The 20,295-nt window shown below is 43.0% G+C and overlaps 1 protein-coding gene across 2 annotated transcripts; it reads right to left on the bottom strand.

Moving 5' to 3' along the window:
- Positions 1-5,382: 5,382 nt before the first annotated feature.
- LOC147604987 (protein BUNDLE SHEATH DEFECTIVE 2, chloroplastic-like) lies at positions 5,383-19,247 on the bottom strand. 2 transcript variants are annotated; one of them, XM_086794129.1, is made up of 5 exons: positions 19,092-19,247; positions 17,546-17,712; positions 6,014-6,086; positions 5,828-5,924; positions 5,383-5,657 (listed from the first exon to the last, which is right to left on the bottom strand). In XM_086794129.1, the coding sequence occupies exons 1-5, from the start codon at positions 19,144-19,146 to the stop codon at positions 5,579-5,581; spliced, it is 471 nt and encodes a 156-aa protein (XP_086650255.1). In that variant the 5' UTR covers positions 19,147-19,247; the 3' UTR covers positions 5,383-5,578. The 2 variants fall into 2 exon arrangements, with proteins under 2 accessions (XP_086650255.1, XP_086650254.1); XM_086794128.1 differs by having other exon boundaries at positions 17,546-17,721; positions 19,092-19,228.
- Between the last annotated feature and the right edge of the window lie 1,048 nt (positions 19,248-20,295).

The following is a 20,295-nucleotide window of genomic DNA, read 5'->3' as shown; positions in this document are numbered from 1 at the left end:
AGTGGAGCCACTAGAAAGTACTATTTCGTTTTTCTTCTAATGGTGGTTTGATTATTAAACCTAAACTTTCACCTCCCATGCACCAATTACTTGTGAATGAAACTTTTACTTTATAATGAGAAGGTGTAATACTTATATTTAAAACCCTTAGTTTCTTTTTTCTAAAATGAAGTCATGTGTAATACTTATATTTAAAACCCTTAGTTTCTTTTTTCTAAAATGAAGTCATGTGTAATCCCATCATTATCATGCAATCTTGTTACTATTTTTCCAAAAAATTGTTCCCTTCATCTTTAATAATGCACTATATTTTTGCTTTTACCACTAGAATACTTGGGATCGGAGTCACCCTCTTACTTAAATGATTTGTCCTCTTCTCATCTTCGTCTACTCATGCCACATAATTTCTCTCTCTCTCAGGATATTCAGGTGGTATATGTCTTTCTTTGTGGCAATGGTAGCATCAAAATACATGTTTTTTTAGCTTTCTATTGGAGTTTTTTTGCAAAAGCTTCATTTTTCACAACCTCTTTTCCATATGTATAATAAAGTTATGATGAGCAAACTATAGCACCTATGTGCGATGGACCGAACCCCTCATGGAAGAGGCAATGATATCTCTTCTCTATCTCATAGTAGGCCGAGCCACTAAGCATGTAGTGTGCATCATCTTCCACACGTCCCTACGATGCATACCTTACTTCTCTAATCCTCATGTGGGGTATCATGAGCTCTTCTACTCTTGACTCTTATTTGAGAGAGAGAGAGAGAGAGAGAGAGAGAGAGAGAGAGAGAGAGAGAGAGAGAGAGAGATTTGTTGTGTAACACTTTGCTACCTTTGAGTAACTAGCCATCAAATAAAGAAACATCATTGTCAATGACTTCAATCACATCTCATCTATGACAATAAGTACTTGACACGTAGATTGCTAGCACATTGGTAGAAGCATGATAGTGGAATTTGCACTTTTTGCAATGGTGTCTACAAATTCCATTCTTCTATGCAAAGCATGACACTTCAACTCTATGTGCGTGTGTTGAAGCTTAGAGATAAGGGATCCACTCTACCTCTATTCCTAGTGTCGTGGGACCGTTCTATGCAAAGCATGACACTTCATCTCTGTGTGAGCGTGTTTAGGCTTAGAGGTAAGGGATCCACTCTACCTCTATTCCTAGTGTTGTGGGGAGACCGTACTCAAAGCCATTAGTGAATACAACTATCATGTGTGGACATCTCTCGATGTCGCTCCTGTTAAGCTGCCACCTCAATGTGGATAGCTCTTGATGTCTCTCCTCCCCCACACTCGATCTGTAACCTTGAAGCGGTTCACTCTCAATGGTGGGTAGTACACACTCCTCTCTCTCACACACACACACACCTATGGTAGCTAAACAAGTACAAGAATAGAGTAGAGAAGAATCAAGTGCAAGATTCAAAGCATGACAGTTCATCTCTATGTAAGTGTGTTTAGGCTTAGAGGTAAGGGATTCACTCTACCTCTATTCCTAGTGTTGTGGGGAGACTGTACTCGGAGCCATTAGTGAAGACAATTGTCGTGTGTGGACATCTCTCGATGTCACTCCTATTAAGTTGCCACTTCAATGTGGACAGCTCTTGATGTCGCTCCTTCCCTGTAACCTTGAAGCGGTTCACTCTCAATGGTGGATAGTACACACTCCTCTCTCTCACACACACACCTATGGTAGCTAAACAAGTACAAGAATAGAGTAGAGAAGAATCAAGAGCAAGACTCAATTGTTGCACAATGGGAGAGTGTACACACTCTTTTCTCTCTCACACCTATGGTGGGTAGCGCACACTCCTCTCTCTCTTACACACCTATAGTAGCTAAACATGTACAAGGATAAGAGTAGAGAATAATCAAGAGCAAGACTCAATTGCACAATGGGAGCACAATGCGAGAGTGTCCTTGCATTTTGAGAAAAGTTGACTTATAAACAAGGCCTTAGAAACACACAATTAAAGTGTGGGACTGAGCACCCATGGATTCTAAATGGCCTATTGCTTATACAATATAGTAAATCCATAAAGTACATCATTAAGAAATCCATAAAGTAGTACATCACAATAAATCCATAAAGTACATCATTAGGAAGCTTGCTATCACTTGCTCTTGGAGTAAGAATCACTATAACTATACAGTCAGACCATTATGGGCACCTGTCCAAGTTATAAATATGGGCATAGTCATCATAGGGATGCATTGAGAGGCATGATACTCCCTAGAGGGTCATTACAAATTTTTTCGCTTTTCAAGCATCCTCCACATGAGAGCCCACCACCCACTCCACCGACACTAGTGGTTCAATGGTCAACCCTAGAGGGGTCCTCAGTGATAGAGCTCCATCTATTTTGTGTGCCAAACCTTACTAGAAAAATGCAAATCTGAGAGGCCAACTCACCAACTATTGGCCAATTCAACCACAACTAAGCTATACAATACTATCATTGAGAAAAAGATGAGCTGGTGGTGGGCTAAAAGGGTGAAAGGACACGTTGCCTTTTCTCCCAAGCATAGCACAGTAGATCATCTCGTAACCATGAGAATCATCGTAGAGAGCGTATGAGTCAGGGAAAATCGCTCTATTGTTTCTTTGTTCACTTAAAAAAAGAGTTTGATACTCCCTAAAACAACCTATGGGAAAGAATAGAGCACTTGAATGTAGCAATCATACAATGTAGCACAAGGTAACAACAGCATGCCGCCTTCATGAGAATGTCATATATCAACTGAAGAAGACATGTACAAGTCTGTCCATTCTCTTTCTTAACACCATGGGGGTGAAGCAAGGATGTTCACTTTTTTAAAAAAAAAAACCAACAAGCGCAAGAATTAATTAAGAGAGACAAAATTACAAGAACTAGCTGGGATACAGCACTGGGATCCACTGATCACAGACATAACAATCAAGAAAATCACATATCTCAATGATCATAGTGCTTCAATTCTGGATTGCATCATAGCCACAAAACGGTTGGCCTCATCAGTCTTCCTTTGGAGCTCATTCAGCTGATTTTAGATGAAGGGATCCAAGTTACTTGGTTGATTTTGCACTTCTCAGCTTGCGTGGTGTACAATCTCGTCTGTACCAAATGAAAATCATAAATCTGCACATGAAAGTCAGCAAAAAGACTTTTTAGATTTGGAATCTAGTAAGCACTTTCAAATGCAGTTGCACATCTATCTTTCCATATCACCCAAAGGAATTCAGGTTTGATTCTAGCCCAGCACCGGGGGAGAAACCCAATAGTGTCCCCTAGTAACAGTTGTTTTGCAGAGGGCAGACAGCCCAAAACAGGCCAGACCGGTGTCAGAATATCAACAGATCTCTGACAGTTTTTGAGCAGATGACCAATATCTTCGACACGAAGTTTGCATCTAGTACATACCCCATCTGTTAACCCACATTTCTTGCACTAAGGATGTTCACTTTCCCTAACCATCTTTGGGCTTTACATTGATCAACTAGAAGAGCTCATAGAGTAAGTGGCACATACAAAGTTTCCACTACTTTGGGACATCATGTGAGTGTGCTTTTCATGTATTCTGATGATGTAGTCCTCTGTGCATACAATCTCGAGACATTGCAACATCTAATGGATATTTTAGGTTAGTTTTGCCACGTTAGAGACTCTCTATCAATGTTGTAAAAACGAAAGCGATGCTAATCAAGATCATTCAACCTCATGTATTGCCTACCCTTGCTTATATGATCAGCCCATCACAAATGGAGCTCATGTACGGAGCAAAAATTAGAGGCAAGATGGACCAACTATTATATACTTGAGAACAAATGTAACAATTGTGACACCCTTAGATGGCACATTTGGGCACTACTCTTTGAGGCTTTGATCACACAAGGTGATACTCTTTTGATTTTAAGGTATGAAGGACAAGCATCTCGACATCAGCTTTGAATGAAATCGAAAGTGTTCCTGTGTCGACAGTTAAAAGTGAAAACCTCCACACCATACAGAATCATGCTACTAGAGACGAGCACTAGACCACTAAAGTTCATAGCTCTAGAGAGGGCTTCTAGATAACCAAGGTCAAGGACATACAAATTGATAGACTACCTAAGTCGGCTTTTGAAAAGCAAAAGCAAATTTCCAACTTCAAGATGGGTCTAAGACATAGGGATGTACATGGTTTTGGAGACAGGGAATTCAAGGATTCCTAGCCCTTGCTCCCAAAGAAATGAAGAAAGGACAGAATCAATATCGTACACCAAAGATGGGAGAAAGCACACAAGAGGTACTATTGCACACATTCACCCCAAGTATTGAATAATGTATAAACAGGAATATCACTGCGCTCAACCTTTGTGTACCCATGCTAGCAAAAGCGCTCTTATTGCTCAGCACCCACTCACAGAGATTGGGAATTAAGAAATTGGATCATATGGGCAACAATCATCGACAACACAAACATGTGCTTTCTATGTTGATTACATGTAGAGGATCAGGAGATTGAAGAACATGTGGTCCTCAACTCGATCATTACGGAGCAATTCCCTCACGTGTGCAGACTACGTACATTAAATGTAGCGGACATGCAGAACATGTTAACTTCCTCGTGATTCCCTCAGCTTCTCTAGGGATGTCAGCCATTTTATGGCCTCCGGCCACTCTCTCTTTCTCTCATGTTGCAGTTGCATCTCTTCCTACATGACTTGCTTCCCTGCCATGGTTGCCACAATGGTTACTCTTGCTGTGAAAAGCAAGTCCAAACTTGTGTGACGCTTGGGCTTTTCTTGCTGACCATATACCATTATTCAGTCAGAATCGAGATGGATGGGGTGCTTATTTCTTGGCTGGTGATCCATCACAAAATTCTACAGCAAGAAATAACACATACAACATCTCAAATATGAAAGGCACTACTTAATTTCGATATACTATACACAACATTTCTATTTGTGATACTTGGGTTACATTGGAGACAATCATAATTGGACTTACTGTAAACTATGCAAAGTTCTGTTACACTGCATAAGATACATTGCACAACTCAACATTGGACACACAGTACTACAGAGAAGCAAATTCATCATGGAGCAGAAAATGACAAGTTTGGAATAGTTTAAACTAGTTTAGGGCAGCATAAGTACTTTCAGACCAGCTGGCCAAAACACCTAGTGTTGGACACCTTTAAGGCCTCGCATGGCTTTTAAAGGGTTGCAGTAGCTGTCATTTACAACCCACAACTCATATGATGATGATATATGATATATGATACATGCATGACATTTACAAAGAAAGACCGTCCCTTTCCTAGACTTTTTAGTTTCTTTGAAAGGAAATGCACCAACTCTCATTCACACTAGCCTGTAGTTAATACTAACATATATATATACTTGTTTAGCACAAAGAAATTATCTCACCTTTACTAAACACAAAAAAAAAGATTTAAGATACATCACGAGGTGGCTTGGTACCAGAAAGCAAGCAATCTGGTAGACTATGGCAAGAGTATGCATAATGATTCAATACGAGGAAGTTATACATTATGCAGGGAGCATCATGGCAGCCAGCTCTACACAAAATCCTTCTTCGTCACTCTTCGAAAGAACTCAAGTATCCTCCTAAAAACCCAGCACCATTGCAGTTTCCACAAAGTATCTCTCTTTTACCTCTGCAACAAATCGACTTGATTTAACACAAGACCAACTACACATCCATGGAGAGATCAAAACCCTTCTGCCTTTTGAAAAAAATCAGTTGTTGTTTCATGTTTTCCACTTTTATACTTAGTGAACTATTGTGTCAACAGGATCGAGCAATTCAAAGTACACGAGTATGTACCTGCAGAGCCAGCAGATTGTTCCAGCCTTGAATCGACCATTAAAAAAGTCCTCCTTGTTGATCCCATCGCCCTTGCATTGTGTACATGCAATAGCTCCTGAGATCAAATACTCTTCCATAAGTCATTAAGATCCTAGGACAGTCTCTGAATTGTGATGTACCATTGAATGGAAAGTTTTTCATTACCATTTCCATCACACTGTTTACATAAGATACTGTTTGTGGTTGAAGTTGAAGGTGACTCAGTTGGTTCTATGGCCTGAAAGAAAAAAAAACGCTTCAAAAAAATGCTATCTTTTAGGAAAATTATATGCTTGGCGTGTTCTTTAAAGACCCTAAGCTGGCATTAGGTGAGCTGTAAGAAAATTGCATTGAAATGTACTACAGAACTAGTGACCCAAAGGAAATCCCTCTCAAAGGGTTACAGACACTGAACTATTGCAAGAAGACATGAACCCATAAGAGAGACACAAAAGTCTTCTTCCCACAAACACAGGCACAAAATGTCCGTACATAATGTGGTCAGTGCATGAGGATAAATATGAGAGGAAAGTGACGACCGATAAACTGCAACGAACCCATTCTACATAATTAAGTCACATATGACCCGTTTTGCAAGGCGGAGCCCTCAAGCTGTTTCTGAAGAACAGGATCGGGGTATGCACAGGGCTGCACATATGTGAAAGGTTAACCGGTGCATAGAGTTGAAGGGCCTGCACACTGGGAACCAAGGACAGGTGGAAAGCCGGTGTTATGGCCATGTTTCAGGAATGCAAGACACTTGCGTTAGAGCAAACTCAGTAAATGTGGAAAAAAACCCAGGCTGGGGGAGGTCCTCCAGAGGTGCAGGAACAGTGGGGAAGCACCCAGAAAAGTGGAGATGACCCCTCCAACAACTCTTCAGCTCCATTGAAGAGGACCGATACCGTCGTGTGGAAGTAAGTGATCAAAAGTTGGTTTGGAAAGTGCCTTGGTGAAGATGTCCGACACGTTGTCCCTAGTAGGATAATACTCCAATGTTAAGGTACTGAGTGCCAAGTAGTCACGAACCATATGATAATGAACGACAATGTCCTTGGACTTCGAATGGAGAGAGAGAGAGAGAGAGAGAGAGAGAGAGAGAGAGATGCTGGAAAATTCAGTATATTCTATGGTACAAAAAGGTACCTAAATCTGCAGCCATGGGCTGCCTTACATAAAAGGTGGTAACACACCAAAAATCTGTCCCCTATGGGACTCCTAATGACTCAAACCCCTAGAGGGAGAGAGTGAATAAAACAATGAGCACTTGGGCTATTTATAGCCCCTTTGAATCCATGGGGAACTGGCCGACTGCTGGTCGGCCAGTATTAAATGCATAAATGCTATTTAATTCAGCCCCGACTGGATTTACTCCTGGATCTTGATGCGCCTGCTGCTGCCCTTGTCCTCTGGTTCAGCCAACCTCTTCAGTGTGCAGCCGACAGCCTTTTGTGCAGCCAGCAACACCTTTTCCTGCAGCCGACAGCCATCTGGTCTTCAGTTGCTTTCCACGCCTGTCTCCAATCACCAATGCTCTGTGCTCCATCATCCTGGTTCTACTCTTTATCTGGCTGCCTCTTCTGGATCTAGCCCTGAGAATGTCCATGGCATCTATGATGCACATGACGTCCGCCTCTACTAAACTTGATGACGGGATTCCAACCTGCTCTTGGATGACTGTCATCATCCCAATCTTGTCCCGAAGTCCCTCTGTCATCATCCATCCCTGGCAAACCTTTTTTTCTCCGAAAACCCGGCCCGTTCTCCAAACCACTCTGTCTCAGACGAAGATCTATGCATCTGTTTCCATCAAGTCCACAATCCATTCCTGCCCTGACTCTGAACACCGTCTTGGTCTTCATTCCTGAGAAATGAGTCTGGCACCCTCACATCACCCTTGGAGGATCAACCTCCCTTGGGACCGTTACCTGAGAACCTATCTAGCTCACGGAACTACCATCCCCATCTGGCACTGTGGAACACCACCAACAAACCTCCTGGGGTCTAATTCTAGGTCTCATACTGATTCCTTAGTATAGTCTAAGCATTTCATGCCTTAGTTGTGTGTTGAATCAAAATAAGAATAGAATCACTGATGCTGTTGATGATGGCACAAAGTATGTTAGCATTGTGCCTTTTCCATTATTCTCTCCTTCATCCTCTCCCTTTCAAGTATGTAAGGATTCCCTATATGTAAGGATTAGGGTTTTTTAAAACCTTGGGTAGCCTATCATCCTTGTAGAAAATCAAGCAAGGATAGAAGGCCACGTGGCAACATAATAAAATAAAAAGAAACGCTAAAAAGGAGGTAGAAACACACTTTTATTTAGAAGGGGGCGGGCAACGGCGTTCCTTGCCTTGGGCTTCGAATCCGTGTACTTTCCTGTACCTTGGACCTGTACACCTTCATATGGGACTGAATCAGCGTTTATCCAGCTGAGCCTGATGCTCTGATACCAATGTAACACGCGGAAACTCTGGGAGTCTTCTTTCAGCCCTAAACACTCTAGGAAACCATCTGATGCAAAAAACGCAGATATAGAGAGAGAGTAGAGAGAGAGAGAGATGCTGGAAAATTCAGTATATTCTATGGTACAAAAAGGGTACTTGTCTGCAGCCCTAGGCTGCCTTCTAGAAAAGGTGGTAAAACACCCAAAATTCTGCCCTAGACTAGGACCATACTGATCCACTCCCTAGTGGAATGAATGAGTTCAATGATGAGCACTTGGGCCTTTTTATATGGGTCTTGGACCCCCTTTATGCTGGCAGACTGCTGGTCGGCCAGTCATAATCTCATTAAAGTTTATTTAACTCACCCGACTGGTCATTAATGCTTGTTTCGATGATGCGCCTCCAGCCCCCTTCAACTTGGTTCAGCCGCCTCCACCTCTGGTACAGCCGACTCCCTTTTGGTACAGCCGACAGGCTTTTCCACTTGCTCTCCAAGCCCTGCTCCAATCTACAGTGCCAACAGCTCTCTGTGCTCCATAATTTGGTTCTGATGGTCCTTTTTCTGGCTGCCTTTTCTGGACTAGCCGAGGAACTTGTCCATGGGCATCTGTGCACATGACATCCCCCTCTGCTAAACTTGATGACGGGAATCCAACCTGCTCTTGGATGACTGTCATCATCCCAATCCTGTCCCGAAGTCCCTCTGTCATCATCCATCCCTGGCAAACCTTTTCTTCTTTGAAAACCCGGCCTGTTCTCCAAACCACTCTGCCTCAGACGAAGATCTATGCATTTGGTTCCATCAAGTCCACAATCCATTCCTGCCCTAACTTTGAACACCGTCTTGGTCTTCATTCCTGAGAAATGAGTCTGGCACCCTCACATCACCCTTGGAGGATCAACCTCCCTTGGGACCGTTACCTGAGAACCTATCTGGCTCACGGAACTGCCATCCCCATCTGGCACTGTGGAACACCACCAACAAACCTCCGGGGCGTTCTTCCCGATCTGTGTTCCTTGCCTTGGGCTTCGAATCCGTGTACTTTCTTGTACCTTGGACCTGTACACCTTCATATGGGACTGAATCAGCGTTTAGTCCGACTGAGCCTGATGCTCTGATACCAATGTAACGCGCGGAAACTCTGGGAGTCTTCTTTCAGCCCTAAACACTCTTGGAAACCTTCTGATGCAAAAACGCAGGTATAGAGAGAGAGAGAGAGAGAGAGAGAGAGAGAGAGAGAGAGAGAGAGAGAGATGCTGGAAAATTCAGTATATTCTATGGTACAAAAAGGTACCTAAATCTGCAGCCATGGGCTGCCTTACATAAAAGGTGGTAACACACCAAAAATCCGTCCCCTATGGGACTCCTAATGACTCAAACCCCTAGAGGGAGAGAGTGAATAAAACAATGAGCACTTGGGCTATTTATAGCCCCTTTGAATCCATGGGGAACTGGCCGATTGCTGGTTGGCCAGTATTAAATGCATAAATGCTATTTAATTCAGCCCCGACTGGATTTACTCCTAGATCTTGATGTGCCTACTGCTGCCCTTGTCCTCTGGTTCAGCCAACCTCTTCAGTGTGCAGCCGACAGCCCTGTGTGCAGCCAGCAACACCTTTTCCTGCAGCCGACAGCCATCTGGTCTTCAGTTGCTTTCCACGCCTGTCTCCAGTCAACAGTAATCTGTGCTCCATCATCCTGGTTCTACTCTTTATCTGGCTGCCTCTTCTGGATCTAGCCCTGAGAATGTCCATGGCATCTATGATGCACATGACATTTAACTATTGGAAAAGATCCAAAACTACGGAAAGAAAGCTTCGGACAATGTTTGCCCACTTGTTTCAATCTCTGTTTCATGATGCGCAGATAGACCCAATCCCCTTCCTTGAAGTGGACATCTCGTCTAGACTTATTTGCCTGTCTGCTATAAGCTTCATGTGCTTTGGTCAAGCGGTTTTTAACTGACTCAATGATTTCGAAAAATGCTTTCGTCGTTTTGTTAGCCTCAAGAGATGGAGACACCAATCTCGTCAAAAGAGAAGAGAAACGGTGACCAAAGGCTACTTCATACGAAGTCCGTCCGACACTGGATGAATGAGTATCATTCAAGATAGCTTGGACCAATGGAAGATAATGTTTCCATTTGGACTACTGGTCATGACAATATGACTTGAGAACATCAAAGGCCAACCGGTTATAGATTTCTATCTGGCCGTCTGTCTGTGGATAGAATGCACTAGACAACTGTAGCTTGGTTCCAAAGTTTTCGAATAATGCCCTCCAAAAATGCGAGGTAAACTTGGAATCTTTGTCTGAGGTGGTGCTAGGCAAACCACAAATGGAGTACCAATGTTTGAGAAAAAGACAGGCTACGTCCTCAGTTGTGGCCATATACTTGCATGGGATGAGCATGCAGAACTTACTGAAGCGATCCACAATGGTAAAACACTGAGTGTTACGGGATCCAATGAATGTTGGTAGAGACCCTACAAAGTCCATAGAAATGTCGATGAAAAGTCCGTCGGGGATAGGCAAAAGTTGAAGTAACCCAGCCTTCTTTGTATGTGAAACCTTAACTTTTTCACAAATCTTACAGGCTTGAACATGTGAATATACATCACGCCTCATTTTTGGCCAATAAAAGGACCGATCTAATTTCTCGAGGGTACTGTTGATACCTCTATGTCCTCCAACTAAGGAGTCATGGGCATCATGGAGAAGAGCTGCTCGCTTTTCCTAAATGACACAGAGACGGATCTTGAAGAACAACTAACCATTCTGCACTGAATAATGGCTAGGCTCAGAAGTGAGGGCCAAATTGTATTGAGTATCAAACTCAGGGGAGTCCACATACTGGTCTTTCATGCTATCTAAGTCCTTCCCCGTGATTTCGAGAATGGTAGACTCCTGCACTGCCTGGATGCTGGCCTTTCGACTAAGAGCATCTGCAACAACTGGGTTATGCTTACTAGGGATGCACTTGATCATTCCTCTAAATTGTTGAAAGAGCTGACTCCATCTGGCTTGCAATCACTCCACTGGGCACTTGGCATGGTTTGAAGCCACTTCAGTGCTTGGTGGTCTGTTTTGACTGTGAAAACCTGTCCATAAAGAAAAGGCTTTCAATGTTTGAGCGTTGTGATCACACCCAAAAGCTCTTTGTCATAAACCGAATAATTCTTTTCGGCGACATCCAACTTTTGACTGTAGTAGGCCACGGGTCTATTGTCCTACTCGAGAACTGCACCTATGGCTACATTGCTTGCATCGGTAATGACCTCAAAAGGTTCATCCCAAGATGCTAACTTCAAAACAGGCGCTTCTGAGGCAGTTTCTTGGAGTGCACGGAATGCATAAAGCACCTTGCCTGTGGTGACTGAGACTTTTTGTCTGCGAGTCTTCACCCCCTTGAGCAAGTCGGTGAGAGGTGCTACAAGGTTGGAAAATTGATGAACATGAGTGCTGTAGGCTTGGCAAAGACCTACGAAAGAACGGGTCTCTTGGGCAGTCTGAGGGATGTCCCAATCCAAGATCGCTTGAACCTTTGAGGGGTCCAAACGAATCCCATCAAAACCGACGATATAGCCCAAGTATTGAACCTCTTTAACGCCGAAGATAAACTTTTTGGCGTTTATGTAGAGCCCATTATCTCGCAAAAGTTGCAAGACTTTCTCCACATCTTTCTCATGCTGCTCTGCATTGGCTGAGAATACAAGTATGTCATCAAGAAAGATGAAGACACACTTACCAATGAGGACTACGAAAATCCTGGACATCATTTTATTGAAGGTTGCGGGTGCATTTGCAAGCCCAAAAGGCATGACTACGAACTCGTAGTGACCACCCTATGTCCGGAAAGCTGTTTTTGGAATGTCAGCTTTGAAAATGCGGACCTAATGGTAACCACTCTTGAGATCGATCTAAGTGAAAATTTTTGCACCGTCTAAACGCTCCAAAATGTACTTCAATCCTTGGCATAGGAAACTTATTCTTAATGGTGAGTTTATTCAATGCCCTGTAGTCTACACAAAGGCGTGCAGACTTGTCCTTCTTTTGGACAAATAGGATGGGTGCAGCAAATGGTGAGGAAGAAGGCCGAACGAATCCAGCTCGGAGGAGCACAGATAACTATCTTTCTAGTTCGCCCTCTAAAGTCTTGGAAAGGCGATAGGGAAACCTACTAGGAGGTTCTGACCTAGGGACCAAATCGATATAATGGTCCTCAGAACATGATGGGGGGAGACTAGGCGGAAGATTGTCCCTAAGCATAATGTCCTGATGTCTAGACAGGAGGTCTGCTAATTGTGGGACTGAAGATGAGATAGGTGCTACCAATGAGGTAGAGGCTATCTGAGCACGAACATAAAGTAGTGCCCCTTCTGCTCCCTTGCGGATAGCTCGTCGGGCTTGGAGGTGCAAAATCAATGGGATGCCAAGAATGCTTCTATCCCCACGAACCATGACAAGCTCAAGAAAACCTTTACAGATAGTAAAAGTGTCTTGCCCCCAATCGGGAATAGGCTCATAATGACGAAACCACTGGATACCTAAGATCATGTCACACCCTAGAAGAGGCGAGACAATGAAATCTCGTTGGAATGAGGCCTTTTGAACTTCAAAGACAAACTGATGTGCCTTCTGAGATATGTGTGCGGAGACCAAGTGTGAACCCGTCCACATCCAAATGATATGGCACTAATATGTAGCTCATCTTGTTAGCCAATGGGGAGAGATGGCGTCCTTAGAACTGCCCATGTCGAATAGGACTACAAACTGTCGGCCCTTGGCAGAGCCGTAAGCTCAGATTAGGCTTTTCTGTGCAGCATCGCTCTCACCCTCCTGCTTAGCATCAAATACCACGGATGGCATAGAATACATAGAAGGTAAAAGCCGAACTGCATTTGTGGTAGTAGGTGGGACTGGAGGAGCTAAAGATGATGTGGCAACTATGGCAGAAGGAGCTTTGGAGGCTTGCTCCTCTTGCCATTTGTGGCAATCCTTCTTACCATGCCCGATAGTATGAAAGAAAAAGCATATGTTTTCTGACTAGTATTTCCTTTGCTCCTTTGGAGGAAGATAGCCTTGAAGTTACCGATCTCCCCCGAAGCTTCCGCATGTTACACATCCTCTCTAAGAAGATCCTGATGAGAGGCTAGAAGTTGAAACAGATGAGAGTGATCAAGATTGGGTTCCTCCTGAAAACTGGTGATCTTGTAAAGACCACCCTCTTGAATGCCCCGAGCAATAATCCTGTGAGAATCTCTGTGAATGATCTCCAAAACCTGATCATCGAAGTATAAGCCGTAGCCTTTCTAGGCTATCTTGGAGACAAAATAAATTTTTGGATAACTTTGGGACATAAAGAACATTCTCCAAGTATTGGGGCCTGCCTAAGGGAGTGACTAGAGGACATAATCAATGTATCAATAGGTTGATTGTTCGCAAGTCGGACCTGCATAGAGATAGAGTGAGAGTCCTCCAAGATATCCTTGTTGTGAGTCATGTGAGAAGTAGTCCTAGAATCCACAATCAAGTAACAAGAGAGGTAATAGTCCACACCTCAGTGGATGAGGTGCACTCTTCGACTAGATCCCAAGATGGCTTGTTGTTGATGGATCTTCTTGAGTTCTTGCAATTTGGCCACGACATCATCCGTCTCGGTAATCTTCAACTCATTGGGTTAGGCTTTTAATAGAAGCTTGCGGCTGTAAGTGTTCCTCTGAAAATGGGCTGCAGGAATAGCTATCATTATATTAGGATTGGGAGATGGATTCATCCATCACATTACATCACAAGATACATCTAAGGGTGCTTGGAATGAGCTAGAGAAATTGTTTGGAGCAAAGCAAAAGAATTCAAAAATAAGCTTGAAAAAACATTTCTTTGACTTGGACATTAAAGATAGTGAATCACTTTCAGCACACCTTAAGAGTATAACTTAACAATTGACTGGCATTGGGGCACTAGTAGAAGAAGAGGATGCCATAGCCATATTGTTAAAAAGTATGACACTCGAGGAGTATGGGTCCTTAGTGGCTACCTTGAAGAACCTTCCAAATCCAACCATTGCAAGAATGGAAGCAGCACTCATAGAAGAAGAGAAGCGGATTCGAGGAAAAACAGTTCAAGCACATCAAGTGAGGAGAAAGCACTCTTCTCAAGAGGACCAAGACCGAGGACCAGAGAAGGACCAAGGAAAAAGATAACCTATCATCATTGTGGCAAGATTGGTCACATAGCAAAGGATTTCAGAATGAGAGCGATATGCTGAATGTTGATAGTGACTGGCTGTTCCTTTCTCCACTGCTGAGGTCCACCCTTGGATGCTGGCTTTCCTCTATGTAGGAGGTAGAAAGATGACTGAAAGCTATCTATGATGCTGTCTAATGACTACATGCTGAATATACTGCTGTTCTGCTAACTCCCAATGCTCCCAAGGAAGGAAGAGAAGATGATTTGAGATGCTGGACTGAATGGCCTATTTATATGAGTGAATGTTGCTCGTCGGGTACTCTACAGCAGTCGGCCAGCAGTCAACCTCCTCATGACTTCATTAAATGTATATATCTGCTGTCGGCCGCTATGAACTGCTATCGACTGCCATAAACTGCTGTCGACTGCCATAAATGCCCACGACCTGATGCTATTAAATGCTTTGATGACTCATGTGCTAAGGATGGGGCTGAAACAGTCCCATACATGCTGTGATAAATGCTTGAATGCTTGAATAAATGGATAAATGCCTGCTAAATGCTTATGGATGCTCTGATATGCCATGTCACGTATACACCTTCAAGCCAGCAAGTAGGGGATGATGTCTAACAAGGTCCACCCTTGGATGTCGGCTTTCCTCTATGTAGGAGATAGGAAGTTGACTAAAAGATGTCTATGATGCTGTCTGTCTACTAACTACATGCTGAATATACTGCTATTCTGCTGACTCCCAATGCTCCCAAGGAAGGAAAACGCTGAGAAGAGAAGATGATCTGAGATGCTGGACTGAATGACCTATTTATATGAGTGAATGCTGCTGATTGGGTACTGTACAGCAGTCAGCCAGCTGTCAACCTCCTCAACTTCATTAAATGTTATATATCAGCTGTCGGCTGCCATAAATGCCCACGACTTGATGCTATTAAATGCTTTGATGACTCATGTGCTGAGGATGGGGCTAAAACAGTCCCATACGTGCTGTGTGATAAATGCTTGAATGCCTGAATAAATGGATAAATGCTTGCTAAATGCTTATGGATACTCTCATATGCCATGTCACTTGTACACCTTCTAGGTGTGCACGTGACAGATGAGGCCTCCCAAGATGGAGGCAACATAGATTATCTCTTCTAGATGATTTGAGGAGCATGGCTCCTAACCCTTGGTTGTAACCCCACTCTCCCGGTGTGTAAAGCGTCAAGACAATGTAGCTCATAGAGCAACCTCAATGGACCGCTCCAACCATATGAGTATGGAGTGTAGGTCAGTGCCTTGCTCTTATGCTCACAACCAGATATTCATTCAGGGCACGAGAAGCAAGGGCTTTCCTATTTCCTGATCTGTGTGTCAGGAATGCCCCTGCCCCCCTTCCAGTTCCTCTTTGTTGCGGAGGCCATGAGCTTCTGCTTGAGATCCCAGGACACTGGCCTGCAGAGTCTGCAGACTCCCCATCCGCAACTTGGAGGCCACGAGCTGCTTCTTGAGATCCCATGACACTGACCTGCAGAGTCTGCAGACTCCCGAGTCCCCTTCTTGTCAACAATTGCCTAGCCTCTGAAGCTAACATCAACTGACACAAGTCTTGCGTCTTTCAGATGAAACCCTCCCCACCTTAACTTGGTATTCTTTCAGTGCATTCCCAGAGGCACCTCTTATGCACTACCTCAGGTGCCATGTAGGGATTGATGAAGATAAGTGTGCTCATTTAGGGCTGATAAACCAATTGCCTGCAGTGCTTAAAAGATTACAAAGGTAGTCCCCTACCACAACAGGTTGGCTTGCTTGTGGGGCCCCATGACCCGCTCATGTGCTGCTGCTTCTCATGCTTCCTCTCTGGCTAGAATGGTATTTATTGCATGATGTAGAGGGCAGGGAAGATGATGGTAGGTTGGAGTACGAGTGGCCTATAGGAGCTGTAAGAAGTAGTGCAGGGTGAGGGGAGCACATGTGTTTGTGTTTTGTGTCATAGCATTTAAGGGTTGAGCTTTAATAACTATGGTTTGAACCTAAGGTATTCATTCATTAGCCCTGGAAGGCCTTAAAGAATTTATCATTCAATATGTAACTCTCGAGGGTGATTATTGTCGATATATACTACATGTATAAAAAAACATGAAGCAAATATATTTAAGGAGAGACCTTAGTCAAGATGATGCCCACATGCCCACCCTTCTTGAAAAAGTGGGAGAAGAATGGGATTGATCCCTTGCCACTATGTTGAAGCTCATGCACTTTACCACTCAATATGTTCAAGCTCATGCACTCTACGACTCAAATACACAAGCTTTTCATTGGTTCTTGCATATTATGTATGTATTATTTTTTATTTTGTTTTGAAATACTACCTTTGATAACGTAGCTAAGTGACATATTGTATGTATTATTTTTTATTTTGTTTTGAAATACTACCTTTTATAACGTAGCTAAGTGACATAATCTATTAATAGTGCTGCTTGATTTTTTCAAAACCTTCATGATAATAAAGTTATTGTGAATCTTATCACACAGCCCTGTTTTTTTTGGCTGCTTGATTATCTTGGAGGATCAATACCTGACCACACTTTCTAGAACCTTGTCTTCTTACAAACGGTGATGGCCAAAAATAATTTTGCCTGGAGTTCCACATTCCCATCTTTAGCAGATGTTCCTTGCATGCATCCCCTCTCCTCTCAAGTCTCACATCTCTGCAGTATTCCCTCCCAATATAAGCACTCACATGGGAGCCTCAGTCACCTGAGCTCTTACACTGTAGTCATAGCCAGGTCATCGCATCCCCAAGGAATTGTAGAGATATGATGAGAGGCTGAGAGGCCAGTGTGATACTCAAATGGCGAAGGTCTTTCAGAACTGCAAATTTTCAGTGATTATTTCACTCTGTGGGAATGAGTTTTAACATTTGAATAAAAACCTAGCTTTTCCAATTCAACATGATTACCTTACATTTGAAAATCCTGAAAACCAAGTCATTTAAAAACAAGGTCATACAAAGACAAAAGCTTAGATAGCACCATCTCCAAACAATAGCCACATACCTTTACTTCTATACCCCTGCGTCCCTCTGAGAGTAAGCCCTTTCTTTTGGACAAGATTCCTCCGCTGCTATGGTCCTTACTAGTGCACCAAGCTGCACTTGAAAATCTCTGTACTGATACCTTGTCTTCAAATTCAAGATTTTTTCTGGTGCTCCATTGAGGAATTCCTGCAAACACTTTTGAGTTCACGAACTCAAATCTGCATCTCCAAAACCTCTGCATTGCTTTAATTTTGAGAACACCTTGCAGCTAGTCTAATGGCAGCTCAAAAATAGAAGACAATTAGACTTATAAAAAAGCAAACAGATTTCAATGATGCATAATACACAAGGATTGGGAAATACATTAGATTGAATGGATGACGTATTACAGTATGGAGACAAAGACTAAAACCACATGACATATCAAGTTTGACAACCAAACTTGATCTGCAGCTATCAACCAGCACTATCAAGTTAGTTCGTCCTTAAGATTGGCCAGTGGAAAGAAACTCCTTGTATAGGCAAATGATAGGTTAGCAGTGTAGATAGACAGCCCCGAGGCCAAGCTTGGAACCCAGCAACCAAGGTGTACAGGAAACACCAAGGAAACCTGAACACAAACCAAGTTGTATAGCAAGAGGCCACCCAAGCTGCACAAACTTGCATTTAAGCCCTCAGCTACATGATGCTGTTACTGTATGATCCTTCTCTTTTCCCACGCATGATATCCCTGCTGCTTGTGTTGAGCATCAAAACCAAAACTCTGCTTGCCTTGCCTTATCACAATTCCAGTTTAACCCTATCAAGAACTCAAGCCTGAGCTCTTCGTTGGATACCTCATTTCTACCTACATAGCTCCTTCAAATCATCCCTACCATGCTAGTCTCTTGCTGCTGTCCCTGCCAAAGTCATGGAAATGAAACCCATATCTGCAAATAGCTCCAGCTGACTAAGTAAAATAGCATTCCTATTTCTGGGGGCAGCAGCTCATGGTGCTTTGGCATGTTGTCAACATACCACTGGGAGCTTCAACCGAGCAGATGAAGAAACAAAGTACGCATATTTCTTAAATTTATTGACCACCTCATCCTTTGTGAAGCAACGGTAACTCGCGATAGAACCCATTGCAATGAGGATCCACCTAACATCAAAGATGAGATATCATGTGGTCTACTTCGTTTGCCATGAGCATGGGTGGCATTAACTAACCTAATCTCTTGAAAGCTCCTTCAAGGAAAAGCTTGGCATTGCATTGGTATATGACTGTTACATCCATCTTGGTAAATCACACGAGTAAGGGCAAACCAGAAAATTACAGGGATTAAAACCATTCACTTGGGATGTGATTAACATATTATCTCTTTGAGGAACTCCATGAGAAGCTCAGAGAGGCATTGCAAAACACAGATACGGCGGAAACGGCTAGTTTCTTCATCGACCATTTCTGAAGGTCCGCTCAGGGACTAACACATAATGCTAACCTAACTAAAAATGGAAGCGCAGGCGTTTACTTTGAGGTGAGTAGTGTGCAGGGAACAGATGATGCGAAGAAAAGCATAGCTTACCTGAAGTGGAGCTCGCGAATTGGGGCAGTACAATCGACACTGCCGAGTTTGCCATCTCCCAAACCTTCACACTTGCGAGGTAGAGCAATGGATATACCAACCCAAGCAAACTTCACACTTCAAAATAAGTTCTTAGTATGCCCTCTTAAGGGCTTTTCCCACGCCCAAGTGAGTGGGGCCTACAAGTTGTGAAAAAACTATAAAATGCAAGAGAAAGCCTTGCCTTCCCAAGCACTTTTGTTGATGTCTTTTGGTGTATCTACTACCATATTCAGGCTACTACCATATTTATTAATTAGTGCCCCTCGAGGGGCACTAATTAATGAATACTACTAAGGTTTTACTAAGGTTAGTAGTATTCATTAATTACTACCATATTCAGGCTACTACCATATTTATTAATTAGTGCCCCTCAAGGGGCACTAATTAATGAATACTACTAACCTTAGTAGTATCGTGTCTCTCTTTCTCTCAGGCTCACAGTCGTGCTACAGGATGCTCATCGCCTCCTCAAACTTGTGCAAACCCATCAAGGCCCGGCCCGAGCTTCAACACTGTCGTCACTGTCCTCTAGTAGTTGGAACTCTGGTTGCGTGCCAACCACAGCCCTGCCTTTTGTCCGACTAAGCATGCCTTCTTGATTGCTTGTGTGTATATGTCCGAACTCTGCTCGAGGGAAAAGCGCTTGAGAGCTTTTGAGGCACTAAAGAGTGGCAGTGCATGTCAAGTCTATCGAAGTTTCCCGAGCATTCGCAATTCACATCCTGAACCTTAAGGTTTAAAAAATATTTAATATTAACGTTTAAAAACGACCCCGTCTAAGGTTCTAACTTCCACACGAATTAATTAATAGCAAATAGATATTTTGGTCCCATATTGGCAAAGTTTTGCAGAGAAATTCTAACTGTGCCGATTTTGACACACCTAAGAAAAGCTTGACCACTGTTTATGTAATATAAAAGGCCAAGTTAATTCTGTGCCTGTTGGAAGATGCTCTTAGAAATGTTTCAAATTTTGAATGACTCCTTTCAAATTAAAGCCTTGATACTACTTTCCATCAAGGACTAGCCTTAACAATGGGCACTATCCTCAAGCAATTGTGTATCTTAAAGTATAATTATAAAACATATATAAGGTTATGTTTGAATGCTTCTAAGAAAAACCGATCCTTGTCATGATTCCTTGTCAAAATAAGGTCATCCAC

The sequence above is a fragment of the Cibotium barometz genome, chromosome 60, assembly GCF_041138505.1.
Source record: "Cibotium barometz isolate CiBa-2024 chromosome 60, ASM4113850v1, whole genome shotgun sequence".
In the NCBI taxonomy this organism is placed as follows: Eukaryota; Viridiplantae; Streptophyta; class Polypodiopsida; order Cyatheales; family Cibotiaceae; genus Cibotium; species Cibotium barometz.
This window is presented reverse-complemented; position numbering and strand designations above follow the sequence as displayed.